Genomic DNA, 27,287 nt, shown 5'->3' on the forward strand with positions numbered 1-27,287 from the left:
GTCCGTTATTGAGAGGTTCGACTGTAGATAAATGCGAATATCTTGTCGTAGGCCAACTACATACACCTAGTTTGGAGTTTAGACGGCGGTAAGAACATTAAGGGTCTTGTGTCAAATACCTTGGATCCATTCTGAGTATTTTTCGGTGTTCAGAGGACGTGAAGGATAAAGACTGATAAAGGGAAGAACAGCAAACGAGGATGCTTTATTCCGTTATCTGGAACCACGCTTTGAGCATTCCCACAAAGTATAAGATCTACAGTTCCCTCGTTGAAAGCCTAATACTGTACTGCGTGGACATTGACAACTAAACAGCGCAATACCCTGGAGGAGATGCTTTAGGAACACAGTCCTCGATATAGTCCCAAATATGGTTACAAGGGAAGCCGTCGATATAAATAGAACCATTCTGGATAGGATAGACGAAAGAAGGCTATTGTAGTCTTGGACATGTTCTTCGCATGAACGATACGCGCCTCCCAAATAAAAGGCTCTCTGCTGGCAACCTGCTGGTAGACAAAGAAGAGGAAGGTCTATGAATAGTTGGCTCGCGCAGATAACAGAAGTAAAGAAAAGTAAGTAAAGTAATTGCCTATTTTTTTCAGGCGGGCTTTACGTCCAACTGCCCAATTAGGTGTCGTGGACGGAGGCGACTAGCAAACATACTTTACTGTAAATTTCTTTCATTAACCATTAAATAAAATCCAAGACCTAAGAGAGGGGAATCGAACCCAGTACCACACAATACATATTAGCTTTACAGGTCTCGCCACTAACCGCCCGGCTAACGTGGCGCCTGATAACAGAAGTAATGATAGCGCGAGATCTATGCGAAAGGCGGCGCTCAGGATCGGGTAGGATACTTGGCGCAAGGAACCCTGGTTAGGGAAATACTTTGGAAGAAGAAGAGGAATAGGTATTCATACATATTGTATATTATATATTTTTTATATATTATACAAATTGCATATTATACTTCTCATGACCGATTACTGGTTACGGAACTCTTCATCAGTTTCTGTCAACCTCTCTACTTAATGCTGCTACCTTCCACTTTTGGAACTCAAGCAAGCTTACTCCCATACCTCCATCGTATATTAAGGACGTGGCAAGGACGAAAGACGTCCTTCTCTCCTCAAGCGACGCAAATTCTCTACTACTATCTTTCTTAGTACTTCATCACTTGACATTCTAGCCACATGGCCAGTGAACGTTGTCACTAGACTTGCATCAATGTTACCTGGCTTCTATTAAGAATTAGTCCCTTGTTTTTCCACTAGCCTCCAGTTCAACTTCTTCTCTTTCTGGGCTGTATATCTATAAAAGAAACTTTTTCGTCTCTTTTTTTTTTTTTTTATGATAACCCCCAACTTCTGAACCATACATTGAGAAGTACTTTTTGATTTGCTTTAGGTATTCCACCAGATAAGTTAGCTTCTCATGTTGGATGGTTAATATATTATTCTAATAACAATAAACTTCACATATTTGGGCTATCACTGTATTGGTTGGGCCTGTCATAAATCACTGGCAGGTCAGGAAACTGACACTGAATTCCTAGCATCTAATTGTGTCACCGTCAAAAATTAGGATATTTCAAGCTTAACAAATATTGTTAGAGCCGTTTTTATACTGTATTTACAAAAAATAAAGTTACTAACCAATTTCTGTAAAGTCGTTTTACCGGTAAACCTCTTTTTTTTTCAAATTTGAAACTATGGAAATACTTAATAGTATTACTTATACTATTATCTGTAAGCGGCAAAACTTGTAACTTGCTCTGAACTAGCTGGCACTTTTTTTAAAAAAATAAGTGAAATTCCTTAAGAACTTCTCCTTAAAACTGATCCTCAGAGAAAAACGTTTCAAATAAAAGTGATAGGTAATTTAGTTGGTAAAGAAGAGTGAACAAAATTATTTAATCATTTTATGTGACTTTTTTTTAAAAAAAATAAATACATTAAATAAAAATCGTGTTAAAAGAGGTTGATGTAAATTAGAAGATTAGCTATTTTTTGGGGGGCAAATTTGGGGAACTATTTTGACCCCTAAATTTGTTGGCTTTATCACAAATTCTAGCCATTGCTATTAATTTACAAAAAGCTACTGGAAAATAAAAGTCGTGAATCATAACTAAATTTTAAAAATGGCTACTTGTAATAACTGTTTACAGTTAGGCCATTGTTTATATTTATTTTTTCTTTTATTTTGACACAGATAAGGTGAAAATACCAGATAGCTTTCTTAAAAAAGATAACATGAAAAAAGACAAAAATAAAGAAATAGAGTAACGTTAGAAATTTTTTCACAAAGAATGGATTATCTTTGATTCAAATAGTTAATTAGATAAAAATAGAAAAATCAGCGTTTTAGAAAAATGGATTTAATTGCTTGTAAATAGCGCTTTGTTAGTAAAAAGAAATTTTGCTGAATTTGAATAAAGTTTATAAACTGCTTGTTGGAAAGTACTTGTGATTATAAAGAAAACAATAGCGTTTCTTGCAAAGTAGTTATAAATAGCCTTTTAAAAATGATTCCCTCGTTGGTAAAGTGAAAGAAATTTTAGTATATAATCCACAAAAAAGTGTATAGACAATAATAGAACCATTATAATGTCCTATAAAGGCGCCACGGTAGCAGAGGCGAGACCTGCGAAGCTAATATGTATTGTGGTACTGGGTTCGATTCTCGGTCTTAGGCCTTGGATTTTATTTAATGTTTAAAAATGAGAAATAGTAAAGTATGTTTGCTAGTCGCCTCCGTCCACGATACCTAATTGGTAGTTGGACGTTAAGCCCCGCCTGAAAAAATAGGCGATTACTTTACTTTACTGTCTTATAATACTTTTAAAGTTCATCTTTTTTAAGCTTGCAGTTTCCTTTATCGGAGAACCTGTTCGTAATAATAAGTTATGGTTGAAATATTTAATGAAATCATAAGCCTTTATGCGTTTAGAGTTACTCGAAGTATAAGTATTCACTAGAATATTGAAGGCATTTTTATAAACCGTGCCCACTTGTTGAATTTTTGACGATTGTTCAGTTGTATTGAATTAAAGGTTAGATTGCATATTGAACATTATTATGCCTACCACTATTTATTTGAAACATTTTCCTAAGAAAGTTGCTTTTCAAAAAGGGGGTACTGAGTGAGGCTTTACGTGACCCTAGAGACCTCCCAGTATGACAATGCCATCTCTGTACACAAGGACAATGAGGCAATCTAAGTCCCAGTAGGGTTTCACAGCTTGGATAGAATGCAACGCCAAGTTTACTACAGGACACCCGCTGGGCGGTAATACCTGCACAATAGACTGCAGGTGGCTGCTTGGCCCCAACCCGCACACTGTATATAAAAATGAATAAATTACAAACAAGCAAAAAAGCAAAAAAAATAACGTGTCCTAAAGAGTATCCTGGTACTTTATTACTAAAACTGGCTGGCAAAGTAAGTCTCCTTTCAAATGGAACCCAACAGAGTAAAGTCAAACCTTCATCAGCTCTAAGCAATCTTACTCGGATCTTCTTGCATCAATGTTTTGTAAAAATAATAAAAAGAAGAACAATGAACAGATGGTGATACTATGCCCGCTAATTTTTAAATCAAAGGACTAAATTTCCCTACCAGAGATTGGTGGCGCTGAATTGGCCCACTCCTGAATATGGAAAAGATAAAAAGAAGTAAGTTAAGGATATTGGCCTCAACAGGCTGCCACTACAATGGATACTTGCTGTCGGAGAGCATCCTTAAACACGTACCGGGTAGATTTAGCGTGGATAGAGAATACACCCCCTTAATTTTTTGGTAATCTTTGGATGCCAGATGTTGAGAAGAGAAAAAATATATCCTACCAAAAATCCTGTAAGAAGGTTGATGAGTTTGCTTATCTTGGGTCACTGGTAAACCAGTCAAAACCAAGTTGGATCAGAAATACAAAAGAAAAGGGAATCATGGCCAAGTAGAAATGCTGCTTTAGCTTAATAAAGTATGTAAGAATTAAACACATTTCTCGAGACACAAAGCGCTTCTCTACAAAAAAAAAAACCCTCTGGTCCGGAACCAGTGCTGAGCTATAGTTCCGACAAAAATGCAGATGAACGGGGTACTCTTTAGCTTTTTGAACGGAAGGTACACCATAGAATCTATGGTCCTACACGCTATGGGCTGAATTGGAGAATTAGGGAAAAAATCAGGAATTGTACGCTCTGTTCAAGGATCCTGATGTAGTAGATATAATGAAGCTAGGGAAGACTGCGATGAGCAGGACATGTAGCTAGGATCAGTGAAGATGAAATTCCTAGGAAGGTACTGGAAGGAAGCATGCAAGAAGGATCCAGGCAGACCAAAGCTGCATGTATTTTAGGACTTCAAGACGCCTGGCAGGCACGCCTTGAGAAGGCCAAATCTCTACATGAGTTGTAGCATCATTTAAGAAGAAGAAACCCCTTTAGGAGAAGCTATCCTTAGTCGGTTATTAAGGGAAAGAATGTTCTAGCTCCGAGATATGGTTTTCCCAAAACTGTTGACTCCCGCTAATTTCTCTAGAGTATCTGGGGGTAAGTTGGTTCATCACCAAAGAACAAAGCTCACCCAAAACCTTTTTTTTTGAGCGCGGACCCCATAATCATTAAGTTTCTGAAAATTTAACCTACATTTAAGTTAGGCGCCACGGTAGCCGAGCGGTTAAGAGGCGAGACCTGTAAAGCTTAATATGTATTGTGTGTGGTACATGGGTTCGATTCCCCGGTCTAGAGGTCTTGGATTTTATTTAAATGGTTAATAATAGGAATTTTACAGTAAAGTATGTTTGCTAAGTCGCCTCCGTCCACGACATCTAATTGGTAGTTGGACGAAAAAGCTCGCCTGAAAAAAAAGTACCATCGCGGGCCTTACACGGAACGGATCCGCGGGCCGTAGTTCGGTGATCCCTTACCGGGGGAAAGCTGTAGGGGGTTGCACTTGGATATTATGTAAAATTGGTATTGTGTGGGTGCATCAACTGTAACTAAAAAAAAACAGAAATCCACAAAATAAAAATTTCATAAAGTTCAATTTTGAGATTTTACTTGGGAGCCAAAAAGGAGACGAGAAGGAAATATTTTGTTTAAAACCACCTGTAATAAACACATTACTGATTCACTTTCTTAGACTTCCTTCCTTTTATTTTCAAATTTCCCTTAAATTCATTTAATCGGCTTTCTTAGGAAAGGATTAAGTTAAAGCTCCTCAATAAAGGAGCGATTTCAGCAGATTATAGGTTCAAATACCTGCACTATTTGTAGGAATAACAAATGTGAACCCCAAAAAGTCCTACGTTGGACGAATAGCAGCAGTCCACTGGTAGAACCACTCTCTTTTAAAAAGCTTTTACCAGTATACTATTGTAAGTTTAGATTCTACTGGTTACCGAAGTGGGCGAAAACGACAACTCCCCCTTGGTCGGTAAAGATGTCCAGAGGGCGGTTGTGGCCTTGATGGATATCGGGGGATAATGAGAAGTTAAAAGTAGATAATTCTAAAAATTATTGCTACCATTAAAGTGAAATAAAACTTAAATTATATTTGCCAATGTATATTTTTCCATTTATTACATTTTTTATTTATTTATTTGAACATAAAAGTGAAGTAAGGTAATTGCCTATTTTCCAGGCAGACTTTACGTCCAACTACCAAATTAGGTGTCGTGGACGAAGGCGACTAACAAACATACTTTACTGTAAATTTCTTTTATTAACCATTAAATAAAATCCAAGGCCTAAGACCGGGGAATCGAACCCAGCACCACAATATATATTAGCTTCACAGGTCTCGCCTCTTAACCATTCGGCTACCGTGGCGCCTACTTAAATGTAGGTTAAATTTTCAGAAACTTAATGATTATGCGGCCTGCGCTCAAAAAAAAGGTTTGGGTGACCTCTGTCCTAGATGATGAACCAACTTACCCCCAGATACTCTAGAGAAATTTGTGGGAGTCAGCAGTTTTGGGAAAACCATATCTTGGAGCTAAAACATTCTTTCCCTTAATAACCGACTAAGGAAAGCTTCTCCTGAAGGGTTTTCTTCTTCATAAATGGCGCTAAAACTCATGTAGAGTCTTGGCCTCCTTAAGACTTGGCCGCCAAGCGTCTCGAAGGCCTAAAATACATGCAGCTTTGGTCTGCCTGGATCCTTGCATGCTTCCTTCCAGTACCTTCCTAGGAATTTCATCTTCACTGATCCTAACTACATGTCCTGCCCATCGCAGTCCACCCTAGCTTCATTATCTTTACTAAATCAGGATCCTTGAACAGAGCGTAGAATTCCTGATTTTCCCTAATTCTCCAATTCAACCCATCACGTGGAAAACCATAGTTTCTACGGAGTATCTTCCATTCAAAAAGCTAAAAAGCCCGTTCATCTGCCTTTTGTAATCACCCACGCTTCGGAACTATAGCTCAGCACTGGTCGGATGAGGGGTTTTGTAGAGAAGCGCTTTTGCTTATTTTTTCGAGCATTGTCAATACTACATTTTTTTTAAAAATCCCCGCACACATGCTTTCTTAACCAATTTCTTATTTTACTTGAACTGCCTGGCTACCAAAAGCAGAGTGCATGAAATATGGTCAGGTGGAAAATGAAAAATTTTAAGTTTAATTATATTATATGTGCATACCAGATATTTTTAATTGGAATCGAAACTTTGAGCGATCTGTCCTTCTTTCTTCAAGACCATAGAAACAAAATCGAAAACGATCTGAACGTAATCTTTCTTTAACAAAGCTTGATGAAAGACCATTTCCATAATCTCTTTCGATCATATTTCTGTCAGGTAAGTTGAGAAAAAGTAAAAAGTAATTTAAATTTCTCTGTTAATCTACAGGGCGTTCTAGCATAGTGAGACATCTCCCAACAAGTACGCATAGCCTATACTTGATGATCAACACATATTCGGCAGAGTTCGTTCGGGAATTCGTATTAATCCGGTTACAGCGTACCAAAATTAAATGACCATGTTACACTAGTGTGACTGCAAACATGTAATTTATAAATTATTTATTTTACGTTATCCAAATTTAGTTCATTTTCGAAGGGTCAAATACAGACAGGCATTCTCCGTCAATGATATAATTCTAGCACTGAGGTCCACGATACGTAATTGGTAGTTGGACGTTAATCCTCGCCAGAAAAAATTGGCGATTACTTTACTCTTGCTTCAAATTTGTGTTACAAATTTAAAGGGAGTTACTCTACAGTGAGGCAATTCACAAGATATTCTTTTTACCTGTATTTTACGATGTCTGTAAATTAAGTAATGATACTGATTTTTAAATTATTTTATTCAAAAAGAATTACAATTCTATATTGTCACCTTCAAAATAACTTCCTTCTGAAGCTACACAGCGCTGGAGACGTTTCTTCCACTCCTCATAGCAGTGCTCGAACTCCCGATACTGGAATAGCCTTCAGCTGGTCGGTTTGAATGTTTTCGACTGTCCCAAAATGAGTTCCCTTGAGGTGATTTTGTCAACTTCGGAAAGAGAAAAAAAGTCACAAGGACTCAAGTCAGGCGAATAAGGAGGCTGGAGGAGCCACAGGAATGTTTTTTACTGGCCAAAAAAAACTCGTTTATTGAAATTGCTGTGTGACAAGGAGCATTATAGATGATGCAACACCCACTTTGTTCTTGATGTTTGGTCTCCACACGAATGACACTTTTACAAAATTTTTCAAGAACCTCTCGGTAACAGTGTTGATTGACCGTTTGACCTTAAAGTAGAAACTCTTCTTGTGGGCGATTCAGCATGCATTTGATCTTCGACTTCGCCATCCTTGCTTTTTTTCAATAAACCAGTTTTTGGCCAATAAAAACATTCCTGTGGCTCCTCAGCCACCTTATTCGCCTGACTTGAGTCCTTGTGACTTTTTTTCTTTTCCCGAAGTTGAAAAAATCACTTCAAGGGAACTCATTTTGGAACAGTCGAAAACATTCAAACGGCTGTAACCGACCAGCTGAAGGCTATTCCAGTATCGGAGTTCGAGCACTGCTATGAGGAGTGGAAGAAACGTCTCCAGCGCTGTGTGGCTTCAGAAGGAAGTTATTTTGAAGGTGACAATATAGAATTGTAATTCTTTTTGAATAAAATTTTTTTTAAAATTCAGTCTCATTACTTAATTTACAGACCTCGTATATGGATTAGTTCGATATTTAAAGCAGTTCGTTTAAAAGTGGTTTTTCTCATTAGTTCATTCGGCTAATCTATTGTATTATAATCTGCTTAAACCCTCGAGTTTGTTGACACTAAATTTTAGAATCTTGAGGCTTGCTAAAAAAAAAAGGAGAAAGTGGCCATATTGCAAACTGTATCGTGCAACTATGGTAGCAAATGGTAATAAATTCAGCGAAGTGACAAATCGGCTTGGCCATATTTGAATACATGGGATCCTGCTAGGAGGCACAGTTTTTTGACAGAGTGGCGATAGCACTGTAGCCGACGGCATCGATAAGCGGCTGTTGTAAATATCGCGACACAATATAAATCACACGTTGCTCCGCCCCTAACAACGCAAGCAAGACGCCTTTATCGCGATCCTCCAGGGGCTTTCAAACTAACGCTCCCTCCTACCATTCTACACAAGTAATACTGAAAAAGTTTTATCTTTGAATGTTAGCAGTATCTTTCACTAGCAAGTCATCGCGATCATATGCACAAGAGCTCTAGCTCAGAGTGGAATATAAAAACCTGGAGCAAATATTGACTTGACTTCGTTTTACCGCAGAATACGTCATAAAATTTTGTTAATACATAAAATTTGTAAGCCAAAAAGTAGGTGACTTCAATATTATAAACATCTTTTTTAAGCGTATCAATTCCCATAAAATTGCTGAAAACTACAATAAAAAAAATTTTATTCAGTAACTCGTAATTAGTAGTCGAACGTTAAGCCACGCCTGAAAAAGAAATAGGCGACTCCTTTATTATACTGTACAATATTAGCTCATTCAGTCAGCCAAATTCGAATTTTTGTTATATAATAGTAATAATAAAGCCTTTTATTTTTAGAAAAAAAAAAAAAACTACAAAAGTAATTTCATTCTTTGAACATGAGAAATATTATAAAAGACATACACTGGAATCTAAAAGACCATCCGTGTGATTGTTGCCTACAATAATACGAGGGTCGTTTGAAAAGTCCGTGCAAAGTCAGAGAGATAGCACTACTGGCGCGTATCGAGGTTATGTTTAGTTAGTAGCATCTCTTGGAAGAACACACACCAAGTTTCAGCCAGATCGGTCTATTTCTTTGTGTTTGGCATTCGTTTGAATCGAGGAAGTCGAGTGATTTTCAAAAAAATGGACGAAAAAGAATTTCGTGTGTTGATTAAACACTACTTTATGAAAGGCAAAACGCCTCAGGAGACTAAAAAGAAGCTTGATAAACATTATGGTGACTCTGCACCTTCGATTAAGAACAGTTTATAAGTGGTTTCAAAATTTTCGGAGTGACCAAAAAAGGCGAAGACCGTTCCTTCGGCCGGAAAGATTATGGCGACTGTCTTTTGGGATTCGCAAGGAATAATCCTCATCGACTATCTGGAAAAGGGTAAAACTATTACAGGTGCATATTATTCATCGTTATTGGACCGTTTGAAAACCGAGCTGCAAGAAAAGTCGCCCACGATTGGCCCACAAAAAAGTCCTTTTCCATCACGACAACGCACCAGCTCACACCTCAGCAGTTGTGGTCGCAAAATTAATGGAAATAGGGTTCCAACTCGTTTCACATCCTCCCTATTCTCCAGACTTGGCTCCCTCGGACTACTATTTGTTCCCCAATATGAAGAAATGGCTGGCGGGAAAAAGATTTTAATCAAACGAGGAGGTGATTGCAGAAACGAATGGCTATTTTTCAGACTTGGACAAATCCTATTATTCGGAAGGGATCAACAAACTAGAGCAGCGTTGGACGAAGTGTATAAGCCTAAAAGGAGACTATGTTGAAAAATAAAAAAGGTTTACCCCAAAAAATTAAGTAGTTTTTATTTTTGCACGGATTTTTCAAACGACCCTCGTATACTTAAACATTACAAAAAATAGCTTTTAACTTTGATTATAATTTAAAATCACAAAAATATTACAGAATATATTGTATTATACCATTATTTATTAGAATTTAATTGAATCAGATAATTGTGACGAAAATTCCACGCATATTTACAAAAATTTACGATTGGTTAACCATTTAGATAGGTTATTAGTTGCTCTTTTGTGAAACTCTCCTTTTCAAAAAAGCGAATGCGAAACTCTTTAAATGTCGGGACACTCAGCGAGAAAATGATAAGTAATTCTCTGGCAAGGACATATCGTACAAAGATCAGAGGGAAACCTTCATCATCTCTAAAAAAAACTTTATAATTAAGATACATAAGTTCGCCTCTCGCTTTTATAATCCAGGAGATCTGATCTAGAGAGTATTTATTGTTCATACGACTTATTTGCTCCTAAATCATAGCTCAGTTCCTTGTAAAGTCTACCAAGAAGAGGAGTTTTCTAGCATTAATCACGAAATTCTGCTTGAAATTTATATTGCAATTTGTCACAAATTTTAATGAAATCTACTATTCAAATTAATTTTACATTCTAAATCAAAATTAGTTAAATTAAAATTGGGAACATATTTCTGGAAAAGTATTTTCAAAATTTTGAACCCAAGACAGATTTCTTTTAATCACTTTATACTTTTTTGTCATATATTTAACCCTTATTAAAATTTAACAGGTGATAAGTTTGTATCCTTAAAACACTACAGTGGTAAACCCAAAAACACTTATTTTAAAATTTAAAAAAAAAATATATTTAACGAAATTAGAATGAGTGGTTTTTGAAAAAATATAATAATACTGAAAAATGTATTCAGTTTTCTCTAAATTTTAAAATTTTGTCCCTCATTTGATACTTATCAATGCTGTAAGGTTGGCCAGGACAATACAAAATAGCACTTTGAAGAAAAGCCTCATAACTACTTTTTTATCATTTTTTACAGACCATTTTTTTGAGGGGAGGTAATGCTTCATATAAAATTTTAAAGTAAGCGCCCCAATAAGAATCAGAGCGGTTAATGTCAAGGCCCCGCTATGATAAGAATTATTGGTGTATTGGGTTCGATTTCTCGGTCTAGGCCTTGGATTTTAATTAAGGAATTTTATAGTTCAAGTATGTGGGCTAGTCGCCTCCGCCCCCCAGGCACCCTAATTTGGTAGTTGGGCGTTAAGTGAACTTGAAAATAAATAGAAGCATTACTTTACTTTATAAAAAAATTATACTAGAGATTTTTCCTTTATATCTATTTGGTTCATCAATAAAATCCTTAATTATTCAATAGTTGGCTCATTTAGATCAAAATAACCCATTAATTTTTAAATGATTTAAGGCGCGCCAATATCTCAGGTTATTGGCGCCCGGAGCTTTTTCTTTTCAGTGCACTGGAACGGCCTTCTCACAGTGTTCTCTCGTAACAGACAACGCTACGGACAAGTATATAATTGCAAAATCAGCTCTACAAAAATTGGCAGACAGATTACAGTAATGGTAATAAAGGGAGATTCTATAAAAACTATGGTAGATCAGTTACCTAGACAACCATGGTTTATAAGAGAACTGTCACTAATAAATTGGGTAGTTACGACAATAAGCAGGCTGAGAGCGAACCACGCGGTGTGCGGATCGTATCTACACAGGATCAACAAAAGGTCCTCTCTCTCCTCTTTGCGTAGATTGCATTTGAGGAGGAGGATTTCAAAACATATAATAATGGATATGTCCACGTTATGTGGTAGAAAGGAAACGAATGTTTGACGACATATACAGGTATTTAGATGCACCATTTCGCTACGAAGACATAATATCCTCCACCAACATCTGTGGGCTTAAATCTATAGCAGAGCTAGCAAAGAAATATGAATGTATTTAAAAGTTATAGCTGATTAGAATGAATGGAAGAAAATGATTAGAGAAGGATTACGGTGATTTTAATTTCGGTTAAGCTATAAGGATGGCAGAAGCACAGAGTACTGATCCATCCATTAGTTGTAGTTTATGTAGATAGTTGTATTTAGTAGAGGGATGAATGTGTGAAGCGAATGTATTTATAAGTAAGAATGGAGAGTGAGTGATATTCTAGTGATAAGCACCTAGACGATGCTGGCTGTATGGCGAAAGCCAATGCCAAAACAAAAGGCAAAAACAAAAAAGCTCCTTGGAAGAGAAGAAGAATCTAAGGGCCAACAACTGGATTTGAACCCGGGATCTCCGCGTGGGAATCCAATACGCTAACCGTATAGCTTAATTAACTTACATTTAACTTTAGTAGAAAATTTAATTGTTATTTAAATTAGGTGCACTTTTAGGTATTTGCAATTTTATAGTTTTTGAGCTCTCATAATAAATTATTTCAACTTTCTTTACTAATGTTTAATACAAAAAAGTAAGTATTCTAAAGGAGCCTATTGTTGAATCATGTTGAAGTCAACTACATTTTTTAAATTCAATTACAAAATTTGAAGAAGCATTTTTTTTTACGCAAACTTAAATTAGTCAAACTTCTAATTTTCTGACTCCTTGTTTCTTAGATTATACACTGTAGTGTATCTACTATAGTAGACTGACTATACACTATAGTGACGTGATTTCAATTAAAAAAAAAAAATGCTACACTATGTTTAAAGGGGGAAAAAAATAGTAACCCAGATTTGGTGACCAAAGTTTTGAAAAAGTGTTTTGTTGAAACAAAATCCAAAGAACAGGTTAAAACAAATAATTGTGCCATCTAGATAATAGATAGACTACAATTTTTAGATGCCATCACTCTTCAAATTGTCTTCATAAATAAATACTTGAAAATTAATTCATTTTTTTATTTTATTGTAGGTTTCATAACATTTACATAAAAGTAATTTTCCTTTTGTTTTTATCGTTTATCAGTGCAATTTTAACATTTTATCGGTTGCATTTTTATACCTACATTTTATCTTGAATATTGATTACTTTTACATAAAATTTCTCTCTGTTTATTCATACTTTACGTAATAAGAAAATTAAAAAAAAACAACAATTCTTTTGTTCTGATAAAAAAAGGAAAAAGTGCAATTAGAGAAGAAATAACGTAATTAATTCATTAAAAAATTAATTTTAACTTCCTTGGTTACTATTTTCTAATTTTCAACACAAATCCACGTTGTCATGAAAACTTACATTTAGGAGATTTGTAAATTTTTGTAAATTTACAAAAATTGTACAGGAAAAATGGTTAAAATTCAATTATTTATTTAGCTTAATTACTAAAAACTGTTTAATAAGGTTTGAAATTAAATTTTAAATTGAAAATTTGGTTTTTCCGCGTAATGCTGGATAATAAACTTTGATTGCGCTACCCATGCTCGTCAGAGATAACAATAAACTTACATTTCAGGACGGAAAATCAAATCTAAAGATATTATTCTGAAGGTTCGGCACCACGGTAGCCGAACGGTTAAGAGAAGAGACTTGTGAAGCTAATATGTATTGTGGTACTCTGGGTTCGATTCCCCGATCTAGTAGGCCTTGGATTTTATTTAATGGTTAATAAAAAGAAATTTTGCAGTAAAAGTATGTTTGCTAGTCGCCTTCGTCCACGACGTTGGACGTTGAGGCCCCGCCTGAAAAAAAAAATAGGCATTACTTTACTACTTATTCTCAAGGTTCTACCTCACAAATTTTACTAAAAAACTTATAGGAATACCTCGGGTTTAAAAACCTATCCGAGAACTAAATCTAAAACAAAATGTTTATCGAGAAAGATGCTAAATCCCAGATTGGTGGCTTCTTAGAGAACTTTCTTTATCTAGGAGCTTCTTACACCGGTGATACAGTAAAATAATGTGTTAATAAATGAATTCGTAAATTAATTGTAAATAGAGAGTTTACAGTACAGCCTAGGAGACGGTTTTGAGAAATTTCCGGTTTTAGCAACACATTTAACCCTCAATTAAGAGTAGAGAAGAGGCAGGACCAATACATTAAAGAAAAAAGGACACTTAAGACGGAAATTACCTGAACCTTTTTTCAGGAAAGCACCTTTAACGGAATTTTCCTTAGTAAATCTTAGAAATAATAGTTATACTACAAAAAATTTAAAATTGTAGAAGCGGTTTTTGGAATTCTTTATTTTTTTTGGAAATCATTATTTAGGTGGTAAGAGCGTACAATATACAAAGATAGCCCTTTAGAGGAAAGCCTAAGCAATTCTTTTACTCTAAAATGTTAAGAGAAAAATTAAATGCAATAAAAATTGTACTTTAGAGAGATCTACTTTTCTTTTTTTAGCCTTAATCGTAGCCGTTACTGTAGCCGAACGGTTAGAAGGCGAGATTCGCAAAGCTAAATATTATGTGGTACTGGGTTCGATTCCCGGCCTATATGCGTTGAATTTTATTTTATGCTTAATATGAGAACTTTATAGTAAAGTATGTTGCTTGCTTTCTTTTCATTCTTAATTGACTTTTACGGGGAAATAAAAATTTCAGTTCTACCTGTATGCAACTAGTTGCAACAAGTTTAGAGAACATTGTTAGCGCTATTATTGAAAAAAATATTTAAAAAAAAAAATTATTTAGTAAAGTGTTGTACACATGGTGAATACTTAGACGGGCGAATAGACACACATATTGTACTCACAAAACCATTCTTTCGAACTCATGGAATATTCAAAATGATTCTTTACATTTGAAAACTCCAAATAGAAAATCTGTACGATTATAATTAACTTCCGTAATTCAGTTGATTTAGAGAAAATTGAAACAATATGAACAAAAAATGAGAAATATTGTGGACGTATCTCAAAACTTGTAAAATATTTTTGAAAACTATTAAAACTTGGTTTTCTGCAAAACAAAATGTGGAACTACTATATAAATTTTGGCCAGTATGTGCAATAGCAGAAAAATCTAGATATAACATATAATAGGACTTTTGAAGTATTGTTTATTTGACTTTTTTGAGAAGTTGACGAGGTACTAAATCTTTTTAAATTACACTACTCAACTAATAGACAAATACAATTAAAAAGGGGGAAAAATAGTAATGGTATATGGTTGTCCGCCATAAATCAAGTAGTTGGGACAAAGAAAACTACTATGTAGGGCCTAGAGAATAGTAATCTTTAGTACATGGGCAACTAAACTATCGGCAAGCCTTGGTAACGGGGATCGAAGGGTTTATTGCCCCTATGCTACCCCAAAAGTTGAGTCGCCTAAAAACATTTTGAATCCAATACCTTGTGGTTCAAAAAAACATTTATGCCACAAATAGGCTTCAAAACTTTAGTCTAAATCCCTGTAATAATTTCTAAGCTTTTAAAGAGAAACCTTAAATGAAAAATAAAGAAAAAAATTCCAATTCACAGATTAAAAACGTCTAAAACCTTTTTAAGTAACCAAAAGACGATTTTGGTTTGTTTTTTTTTAAATTGATATTTACAAAAATTAAAAAATTGCTTATAATCCACAAAAAAATTATAAAACTATTTCTAAGAAAATTTGGTGGAAAAACTATGAATATTTTATAAAATAACCCAAAATAAAAATCTCTCTCCCAAAAATAAGTTATCCCTCAAAATATAATAATTTAATATGACCACGCATATTCCGTGAATATTGGATGTACCTAGTATTTTCGAAATCCTAAAAACGGCATCATAGGAAATTCGATTGGATACAAATATAAAAAGAAAATGGTGAGTCAAAAATTCAGTATTTATTATTAAAAATTACCGAAGTAAACTAGAAACGGGCTAAATGTTGTTCTGTTTGGAATTGTGGAATTTTTAAACATACTCAGAGACAACTCAAGTGCGAACAGGTCAAATAATATGATTAAAATTAATACATGATCGTGAACTGTTAAAATACCAGATTTGAGGGTAACTCAATGGAGTAAAAGCAGACAGAACTAAAGAATTATCATTTGTTTAAACAAAAACGCGCACTAAATGAACTTTTGAATAGAAAAGCGGCAAATTCAATATTCTAGAAAAGTTATGCTACATACATAATTTTGGTATTTAATGCAAATGCTATGTTTGAAAAAAAAAAGTACATGGAATACAAAAAATACAGACAAAACTAAGAAACGTACAAAGCAAGCTGGAACCGCGCGCTAAATGCAATTCTATACAGAGAATCGCGAAATTTAGAATATTCTCGGAGACTAGTGGTGAATAAAAATGTTTGACCTATGCGAAAACAAGTCAAATACTGTGATTGAAGAAAATGCAAGGAGTAGAAGCGGGCAATATTAAAAAGTTACATAGAAAAGCTTGAACTGCGCCAAGTGATGCTAATCCATATGGAACCGCGGAATTACGAAAATTCTCGGAGACAAGTGGTGAATAAAAATTTTTGACCAATGCGAAAATCAGTCAAATACTGTGACTGAAAGAAATGCAAGGAGTAGAAGCGGGCAATATTTAAAAGTTACATAGAAAAGATAGAACTGCGCTAAATGATGTTAGTCCCCATGGCACCGCGGAATTTTGAACATTCTCGGAGATAGGTGATATATAAAAATGTTTGACCTATGCGAACACAAGTCAAATACTGTGATTGAAGAAAATACAAGGAGTAGAAGCGGACAATATTTAAAAGTTACATAGAAAAGTTTGAACTACGCCAAGTGATGTTAATCCATATCTAACCGCGGAATTACGAAAATTCTCGGAGACAAGTGGTGAATAAAAATGTTTGACTTTGCGGAAACAAGTCAAATACTATGACTGAAAGAAATGCAAGGAGTAGAAGAGGGTAATATTTAAAAGTTACATAGAAAAGCTAGAACTGCGCTAAATGATGTTAGTCCTCATGGCACCGCGGAATTTTGAACATCTCCGAGAGGTGATATATAAAAATGTTTGACCTATGCGAAAACATGTCAAATACTGTGATTGAACGAAATGGAAGGAGTAGAAGCCAAAATAAGTATCCAGAAAAGTTAGAACTGCGCTAAAAGTAATTCTATTCGTAACCGCGTTAATTTCTACATATTCGGCGGAATTCGCTAAATAAATATTTTTGGCCTATTTGTGTAATGTACAAACGCTGCGTTTGATGCAAGGTACATAAAGTAATATCGGGTAAAACTAAAACATATCTTAGCCAAATGGAACCGCGCGCTAAAAGCTACTCTATGCGTAACCGCGGATATCTCCACATTCTCGGAGAGATGTGTTTAAATAAATGTGTTTCAGCTATGCGTAAACCGATCAACTACTGCGATAAATAGAAATACATAGCCTAAAAGCCGAAAGACCTAAAAGGTATCAAGAAACGCTACTCTATGCGTAACCGCGTAAATTTCAACATTCTCGGAAAGATGTGTTTAAAAAAATGTGTTTGAGCTATGCGTAAACAGATCAACTACTGCGATAAATAGAAATGCATAGCCTAAAAGCCGAAAGAACTAAAAAGTATCAAGAAAAGCTACTCTATGCGTAACCGCGTAAATTCCTACATTCTCTGAGAGATGTGTTTAAATAAATGTGTTTGAACTATGCGCAAACAGATCAACTACTGCGATAAAAAGAGATACATGGCCTAAAAGCCGAAAGAACTAAAAAGTATCAAGAAAAGCTACTCTATGCGTAACCGCGTAAATTCCTACATTCTCGGAGAGATGTGTTTAAATAAATGTGTTTGAGCTATGCGCAAACAGATCAACTACAGCGATAAAAAGAGATACATGGCCTAAAAGCCGAAAGAACTAAAAAGTATCAAGAAAAGCTACTCTATGCGTAACCGCGTAAATTCCTACATTCTCGGAGAGATGTGTTTAAATAAATGTGTTTGAGCTATGCGCAAACAGATCAACTACTGCGATAAAAAGAGATACATGGCCTAAAAGCCGAAAGAACTAAAAAGTATCAAGAAAAGCTACTCTATGCGTAACCGCGTAAATTCCTACATTCTCGGAGAGATGTGTTTAAATAAATGTGTTTGAGCTATGCGCAAACAGATCAACTACAGCGATAAAAAGAGATACATGGCCTAAAAACCGAAAGAACTAAAAAGTATCAAGAAAAGCTACTCTATGCGTAACCGCGTAAATTCCTACATTCTCGGAGAGATTTGTTTAAATAAATGTGTTTGAGCTATGCGCAAACAGATCAACTACTGCGATAAAAAGAGATACATGGCCTAAAAGCCGAAAGAACTAAAAAGTATCAAGAAAAGCTACTCTATGCGTAACCGCGTAAATTCCTACATTCTCGGAGAGATGTGTTTAAATAAATGTGTTTGAGCTATGCGCAAGAGATACATGGTCTAAAAGCCGAAAGAACTAAAAAGTATCAAGAAAAGCTACTCTATGCGTAATCGCGTAAATTTCCACATTCTCGGAGAGATGTGTTAAAAAAAATGTGTTTGAACTATGCGTAAACAGATCAACTACTGCGATTAATAGAAATACATGGCCTAAAAGCCGAAAGAGCTAAAAAGTATCAAGAAAAGCTACTCTATGCGTAATCGCGTAAATTCCTACATTCTCGGAGAGATTTGTTTAAATAAATGTGTTTGAGCTATGCGCAAAGTAGCCTTTGAAATTTGAACATTCTCGGAGATACACCAATCTCCGAATAAGTGTAAAGAAAATTGAGTAAATGCATTTGACCTGTATTTAAACAGTAGAAAATGCTGTTAATCAATTAATAATTAGTCATTTAAAAGTTATCAGTAAAAATCATGACCGCTCTAAATGCAATTTTGAAATAAATTGAGATTTGAGCTAAACGCAAACAGCCAATGATTTCAATGGATTCTGGAAATATAAAACCTAGTGATTATTTTAAATTTAACTAGTAAAGCTAATCTTGAATGTAATAAATGTTTTCGAATTATTTAATCTTTGGCAATTTGAAAACCATAACTTTGAGCGTTCAATTTCATTTAGAATTACTTCTACTTCAGAGAATTTTAATTATTAATTAATTCAATGTAATAATTACGAGAACTTTGTCAAATTAAAAGTTTTTAATGATTTCTATCTTTAAATTCAGTCATATTATTATTAATATTTTTAAATTGAATCCGTTCGTACTTTTAGCGTTGAACTAAGTAATTCTAAGTTAGAAGTTTTACACGATATTTTTTCCTTAATTACAGTATTTTAAATAAATATTTGATTTGACGTTAAATTAAAATAAATAGGTACATGTTAGAAAAGAGCTGTTATTTACAGAGTTTTTTCTGATTAATTTTTTACAATTCGGTATTTCGTTTCCCACATTTTAAATTTTGAAATTTTGTGATTTTCTAGTAAAATTCATAATTTGTGCTCGTAAAAATTGAATCTATTACTCCAATTTTCGAAGCGTAGTACAATTACAAGAATGCCAAACTATTTAGAATGTTTTTACAAAAAGAAATTTGTGCGGTTAGTACTGTTTTTAGTTAACAAAATTTCTACAATCGGTTAAGCTTGAATAGTTAAAATTTGTGGTTTGGGTTAGTTTAGTGTAATTATAACTTCGGTCAATTTGAAATTAAGGAGATTGTAAGTTGAAAACGATGTTATATTTTCCAAAAAATTTTCTATTCATATTAATTAAACGTAGGCCTATCATTTTTAACTAAAAACAAATTATGAGGGTTCAGAAAAAAAGTTAGTCGGGCTCCTCCTATAAATAAAAGGAAAATATAAATTGATATAAAGATTCTAAATTGGAAGAAATAGCAATTTAATTTTCATTTTTTTAAGAAATATGTACTCAGGATTTGTATTTGCTTGATTTTATTTTTTAGAAAATTCGAGATTTTTTGAACAATATATTATGTACATATTTCAATTAATTTTTAAAAATTATTTTTTTGTATTGTTATTTCTCATACTACATTTATATTGTTCTTAAATTCAGTGTACTAGGAATTATTCAAAAATTATACACTAAATTTTTGTTTTAAATTGTTCAAAATTCATATAATTTTACCCGGAGTGGTCTAATTGGGAAAGCAAACTAATTGGTTAATTTTTTTGGGGGGGAAAAAAATAAATTCGTGAAAAATAACACCAAAAAATATAACTTACCCTAGGCTGTGCCATTCCACAATTCAAGACAATTTTGTGGAAAAAGCTTGGATTTCCTTTTTGAATTATTTTCCTCTATTAAATTTTTCTTTTCTTCGTAGCACAAAAATAAAAATATTTTCACGATTTAACACAGAATTTGTTTTTCTTTTCCTTTATTTGTTTTTTGATTTGTTTTTGACTCTTGTTTTGTCAAAATAAAAAAAAGAAAAATCACTTTAACAATAACCAAAAAAAATAACACCACTTTTTCTTGTACTTCAAAAAAACCAAAAACAAAAAAAACTGTATTCTTGAAAAGGAAAGATGCTGTTTTTCCTTTAGAGAGCACTTGATTTTTGAAATTTTCTTGAAAAGTAACACTTCCTATCTTGAAATTTGATAAGAAAAGTATATTTCCGGTTGTATCTTTATTTTGGATCACTTTACTGGATCGTCAATTGTTAAATTTTGAATCTTCATATGTGACAGCATGTCGGGATGTGGAAAAATTTGACTGTTTTTCTATTTCAAATTCTGGGGGTTGAAAAAGTGAACAAATTTCTAGAAAATTGTGGCCAAAGATATTTTTTATTTTTTTTGGAGGGGAAACACAAAATCAAAAATTAAAATTATAAAAAAAAAAAAAAACTATTAAAACAAAACCAAAATTAGAAAATTTTGAAAACTGGTAAAATAAGGTAGTCGCACGGACGAAGCAAACATACTACTACTTGGTTTAAGTCTACTGCTAGCTGTGTAAAGAGGGTGTGCCTATCACAAAGTGTGAGAAGGGGAGGTACACAAAGCTCATACACACGCGCACGAACAGAATGTTCAGTCTGCCCCCACCCTATTCATCACACTGCTTTTTCAAAAAAAAAAAAAAAAAAAAAATAGGTACTTTAAAAAAAAAGAAAAAAAAAAAGAAGAAAAACAGACGTACATGTAAGGAGGTCACGTGACAATGCGCAGTAAACAACTGCGCAAGTAAAAATGGGCGGAGCTTAGTGGGGAAATTATTTAAAAGACAACCTCCTCAGTTGTCTGACAAGCAGACACGCTCTGTAAGGCTACCATTTTCCAAAACTAAACCGTCCATCCCCACCACAAATTCACTAACACACTTCCAGCACCAGGTAGGCTCACCACTTTTGCCCCAACGTTGTATAGAGAGCACATTCCTAGTTAGACGCTCGGAGAGTCAACTATTCAGGCTGTTATTCTCATTATATGCTACGAGCTTTAAGCCTAAAATCAAAGGCAATCTTAGCCGAGCAAACAATATGGCAATTTCTTTCTATATTTCCTCACAGTTGCCGTTGGAAGACAGAAGTAAAGTGACTCAAAATGTTTTTTTCTATTGTACTAAAACGCGGGACAAGCTCCAAAATCTTTTTGGAACTAATTGATCTACATTAAAATTTCCTACTCCCACTTTTCCTATTCAAAATGAAAGTTCATAAATTACTGCCTTAAAGCAGGCCTAATGATAAAATAGATCATCAAAACCATTATTGCAAGGAAATACAGTTGTCAGTGAGACAGGCACTTTTCATAACTTTATTATTGCAGTAAGTAAAGGTTTTTGTAACCAACTACAAATTTTCTCTACTTTTCTTAATTTAGGGTAACATTTTATCAAAATTATATGCTATGAGCGCATATGCTAGTTATAACTAGTCGAAATTTTAGGCTATGCTAGTTCTACTGGTGTAGCGATTAACTTAACACTCATTAGCGCTTGTTTATGCCGCTCGTTTTTTTTTTTTTCTTTTTAAGATTTAAGGCGCATCAACATCTGAGGTTATTGGCGCCCGGAGTGTTTTTTTTTTTTTTCAGTGCACTGGCCGGCCTCCGGACAGTGTTATTTTGTTACAGACAACACTGTCCATCACCGGACAGGGAAGCTCCTAGGACCGGATTGGCAAAATTTTTTAGGAGCGGGCCAAAAACTAAAAGTCAAAATTTTTACGGGTGATAATAATTTTTGTATTTAAAAAAGTACAGTAAGACAATTTTATTATAATATCAAAATTAAACTAAATGCGATGTATGAAACGGCAAGGGGTTTTTGATTATGGTTCGTCATAATTTGGTTCAAATTTGGGGGGACGTAGTTATTCTTAAGGAGTGATCTGAGGTATTCATTCGTCAATTTATTTCTGATATATGAAGATGCAAACATTGCTCCAATTCTCTGAGCAAGAGAAATTATATTTGAAAAAAACTCAATTTCGACAAATAATTGTTTGAAATTATTATTAGATTGGAGTTCAATTAATTCAAGCTGCAGATAAGGTTTCACTACTTCATAGTTTACATTAAAAAGGCGTACTGAAAATATCTAAATCTTTTTCAATTGCTCTGAAGTACAGAAATCTTCTTTCAACATCACCATGAACTGTGTTTACAGCGCCAGCGCGTGTTTCAGGTCAATTGACGTAACCAGTACGAGGGTCGTTTGAAAAGTCCGTGCAAAAATAAAAACTACTTAATTTTTTGGGGTAAACCTTTTTTATTTTTCAACATAGTCTCCTTTTAGGCTTATAAACTTCGTCCAACGCTGCTGTAGTTTGTTGATCCCTTCCGAATAATAGGATTTGTCCAAGTCTGATAAATAGCCATTCGTTTCTGCAATCACCACCTCGTTTGAATAAAATCTTTTTCCCGCCAGCCATTTCTTCATATTGGGGAACAAATAGTAGTCCGAGAGAGCCAAGTCTGGAGAATAGGGGGGATGTGAAACGAGTTGGAACCCTATTTCCATTAATTTTGCGACCACAACTGCTGAGGTGTGAGCTGGTGCGTTGTCGTGATGGAAAAGGACTTTTTTGTGGGCCAATCGTGGGCGTTTTTTCTTGCAGCTCGGTTTTCAAACGGTCCAATAACGATGAATAATATGCACCTGTAATAGTTTTACCCTTTTCCAGATAGTCGATGAGGATTATTCCTTGCGAATCCCAAAAGACAGTCGCCATAATCTTTCCGGCTGAAGGAACGGTCTTCGCCTTTTTTGGCGCCGATTCCCCCTTGGTAACTCATTGTTTAGATTGTTCTTTGGTCTCAGGAGTGTAGTGATGTATCCATGTTTCATCCACAGTGACGAAACGACGCTTAAAGTCCTGCGGATTCTTCTGGAACAGCTGCAAACCGTCCCTGCAACACTTCACACGATTTCGTTTTTGGTCAAGCGTGAGCAATCGCGGCACCCGTCTTGCGGATAGCTTTGTCATGTCCAAATATTGATGCAAAATATTATGTACCCGTTCATTCGAGATGCCCACAGCACTAGCAATCTCACGCACCTTCACTCTTCTGTCATCCATCACCATATCATGGATTTTATCAATGATTTCTGGAGTAGTAACCTCAACAGGGCGTCCAGAACGTTCAGCGTCACTTGTGGCCATATGGCCACTCTGAAAATTTTGAAACCACTTATAAACTGTTCTTAATCGAAGGTGCAGAGTCACCATAATGTTTATCAAGCTTCTCTTTAGCCTTCTGAGGCGTTTTGCCTTTCATAAAGTAGTGTTTAATCAACACACGAAATTCTTTTTCGTCCATTTTTTGAAAATCACTCGACTTCCTCGATTCAAACGAATGCCAAACACAAAGAAATAGCCCGATCTGGCTGAAACTTGGTGTGTGTTCTTCCAAGAGATGTTACTAACTAAACATAACTTCGATACGCGCCAGTAGTGCTATCTCTCTGACTTTGCACGGACTTTTCAAACGACCCTCGTAGCTCTATATATAAATCAAAATTCCTCATATTACCCCCTAATTTTTTCAACTCGTATTAAGAAAATTGAATTTTCTTATTGCATGTGTAATAGTTATTTTTAAATATTATTATAAAATATGTGACGGGCTGTATTGTACTGTGCTAGACCGCGGGCGGTAGTTTACCCATCACTGTCCTAGGAAGAAAAAAAACTAAGGACCATCAGCTGGATTCGAACCCTGAATTACCGCGTGGGAATCCAATTCGCTAATCGCATAGCTAAGACTTTCCCTACAATTTTGAACAATATTTTTTTGTATTCTAATTAAAGCGATTTTCATTCAAAAACTATAATTAATATATGTATTTAAAACTTTGGTTTACAATAATTTTATGTTGAAGCATTAAATTTAAATGACGTGACAGAAATATTTTTTGGATTTCTTTATTATTAAAAATACTTTTAATTTAACCCTTTTTTTTCTGTTTCTTTTAGGGCGCGTCAACTTATAAGTTCATAAGCGCCTAGAGCTTTTTCTCTGGGCACTATCAGCCTTCGGACAGTGTTCTCTCGTAACAGACATTGCCTAACACCACCGGACGGTCAACTGTGAGAAGAAGAAATCCGCAGCTGCTGCATAAGAATCTACAAAAAATTGGTTCTAATCACTCAGCTTACTTCCTTGCCCATAAAGTTAACAATTTGTAATAAAGGGCAACTCTTTCATTGTACATTCTGAAGCCAAATATTCACTTGTTGCACATAAGCGTATCGTATCACCCGTTTCTTTGCAATGATATCGGTAGGCCTATTGTATAATCAATGAATAAAACTTTGCTTTGTTTTCGTCTCAAAATACGGGCTCATAAGCGGTTTTTCCCCGTTCATATCAGAAAGATGATACGGCGTGATTTGTAGTGGGGACACACTTGACTTCCCTCTCCACCATAGCCATCCCTATCAATCTTATTTTTTTTTATTTTAATCACACCACCATATTATGTTTTATTGTATTCATTATGTTTTTTACGTTTGATGCACCCTGTCGTGCAACATAGAGTGGAATCAAGATTTAGACTATGCTGACTAGAGGCGAAAACTTTTTTTTTTTTTTGCAGTAGCGATCATTTTCTTGACGAAGTTTGTAAATATCGTAAATAATCCAGTGCCATTTTGATTAATGACTGATCTGCAAACGCTAATAATTGTTGCAGATTTGTGCTTTGTTTGCACAAAGTTTTTGATATGATAACGAGGTGTTAGTTAACCCATTAACTGCCAAATTTTTTAAATGTATTTTTTTTTTGCTCTATCATGTTTAGTTTGAGTCAAAATTGTCATTCATAAGTGAAATTTATGAAATAATGCATTATATAAAAAAATAAAAGGTTTTTTTAAAAAAGTCCCATTTGGGGATCGTGGCAGATTGGATGTTCAAAACTGAGTACTAGTTGTTACGTCTTATTGAAACATCTATTTATTAGCTCTGTGGATTTAACGGGTTTTCTTATTTGTCAGTAATAGAAAATATATTTGAAGGATTATCAATGATTGAAATATTTTTCAATATGACGGAAGCACCATAATTTTCAACTTGAAACGCACCGTTTTGTTTGCCTTCGTAATATTCAGCACGAAAACAGTAACCGGTTGCACATGACCCCTTGCTTGAAGCCAAATCGTATTGGTTTCCCTCTTATAAACTGATTCAAAAAGTGATGACCGTAATATCGCACCATCCTTGATCTGATTTGGTGGGATATAACTGACAGTGTCTGGTTTCATAAAAGAGGACGCTACAGAAAAATTACTGGAATGAAGCTCCAATATCTTCGGGATATCCTTTGGTTGGCAATGAACTAATTCATTTTCGTCAATTTCTTCAACATCAGAAACAATATCTAGTAAGTCCGGAGGCTGTTCAACAATATCTATTGTTGAATCAGTATCAGACTCAAAGTCAAACTGCTCTAAAAAGTGAAGGCCCTTTACTGCTTCTTCTAGTTCACTGAATGAATAAAATTATTTGGTTCCCATTTCTATAAATAAATACTAAAAGTATTCTATAACTTGGAAATTTGTTCACCCTATATGCCACGATCCCCATTTGGGGATCACTGTTCAAAATCCATTTTCTCTAATTCTCTAAAATATTTATGAAAGATAATATTGTTTCCTACAACTAGAACCTTTGAATTAACTGTGCTAAAACGCTTAGTTTAATTGTTACAAAAATAATTGATAAAAAACAAACTTGAAAAGTAACATGGCTGCTATGAACGACTAACCTGGAAATTTTCACTTTGTTTTCTTATTGACCAAAAACTAGACAAGAAAATGTAAATGTTTACCATCATTACAGTATACTAATTACTGCTCTAAATTAATTTGTTATTTGGGGATCGTGGCAGTTAATGGGTTAATATTGAAACTGGCTATGAATTTTTGCATAAACCGAGTAATTTCTACGGCAAATTCTCTAAGTTGCCCACCACATCGGTCCAACCCTGGCTAGCTACTTCAACGATCCAATTGAACTAGAAATTAAACAAATAAATTAAATTACTGTTCATTATTATTGGTGACTGATTCATAGTTTCAATAGGATGAAAAAAAAATAACTGCCAGTTTCAGTCATGATATAGTTTTTAGGGACTAGGTGATCTTCAGGGCTGTGGAACATATTTATAGTGTATTAACAGTAATTTTATAGAAATGAATATGTATAATGTAACGTGATTTACAAAAATATTAACTTACAATATACTGTTTCACATCATTAGAGAGTTGGTGTGCCTTCTGTCTTGTCTGTTCATGGACTGAATGTGATCGGTCTTTGTGTGATAGAACATCACAGCACTTTCCTTACACAGCACAGAAAATCATCACACTTTCGATTTCCCCTTAAACACAAAGATACTTAAATCAGAAACCAACACACAAAGTGCTAGAAATGATATACATATCAAAGGCAAGAAAACAGTTTAAATTTCAAAATGACACCAACAATTTAAACAACATATACGCAAACTTACTACAAAATACTTGACAATTGGCAACACTGTCTTACCACACAACCTAACACATATCACACACAGAACGATCACATTCAGTCCATGAACAGACAAGACAGAAGACACACCAACCCTGAAATGTAAAAATATTACATTGTAATTAGGTAAATCATTTTGTAAATTACGTTACATTATACATATTCATTTTAATATAATTATTATTGTTAACACACTGTAAATATGTTCCACAGCCCTGAAGATGACCTAGTCCCTAGGTCGAAAGCTCGGCATAATAAAAATATATCGGGATTGAAACTAGCAGTTATGTTTTCATTCATTGATATTTATATAAAGAAATGTCGTACATTTATTTACCGAGCTGGGACTTTGTATCGAATGAGTATTACGAATTATGTGTGTACTAGATTTTAAGGATTACCACGTCAAAAGAAAGTCATCTTCAGGGCTAATTTACA

General features: G+C 34.5%; 1 protein-coding gene across 2 annotated transcripts in view; it reads right to left on the minus strand.

The window, feature by feature from the left end:
• Positions 1–20,842, minus strand: part of hth (Meis homeobox homothorax) — a 290,170-nt gene extending 269,328 nt beyond the window's left edge. The window contains exon 1 of one of the 2 annotated variants that reach the window (XM_074134764.1): positions 20,088–20,842. In XM_074134764.1, coding sequence (XP_073990865.1) covers positions 20,088–20,102 — 15 coding nt within the window. In that variant the 5' untranslated portion in view covers positions 20,103–20,842. The remainder of the gene's footprint in view (positions 1–20,087) is intronic. The other variant, XM_074134763.1, reaches the window with a different exon arrangement.
• Positions 20,843–27,287: the final 6,445 nt, after the last annotated feature.

Source organism: Rhodnius prolixus, unplaced genomic scaffold (assembly GCF_049639745.1).
Source record: "Rhodnius prolixus isolate KJV_2025 unplaced genomic scaffold, Rpr scaffold_28, whole genome shotgun sequence".
Classification (NCBI taxonomy): domain Eukaryota; kingdom Metazoa; phylum Arthropoda; class Insecta; order Hemiptera; family Reduviidae; genus Rhodnius; species Rhodnius prolixus.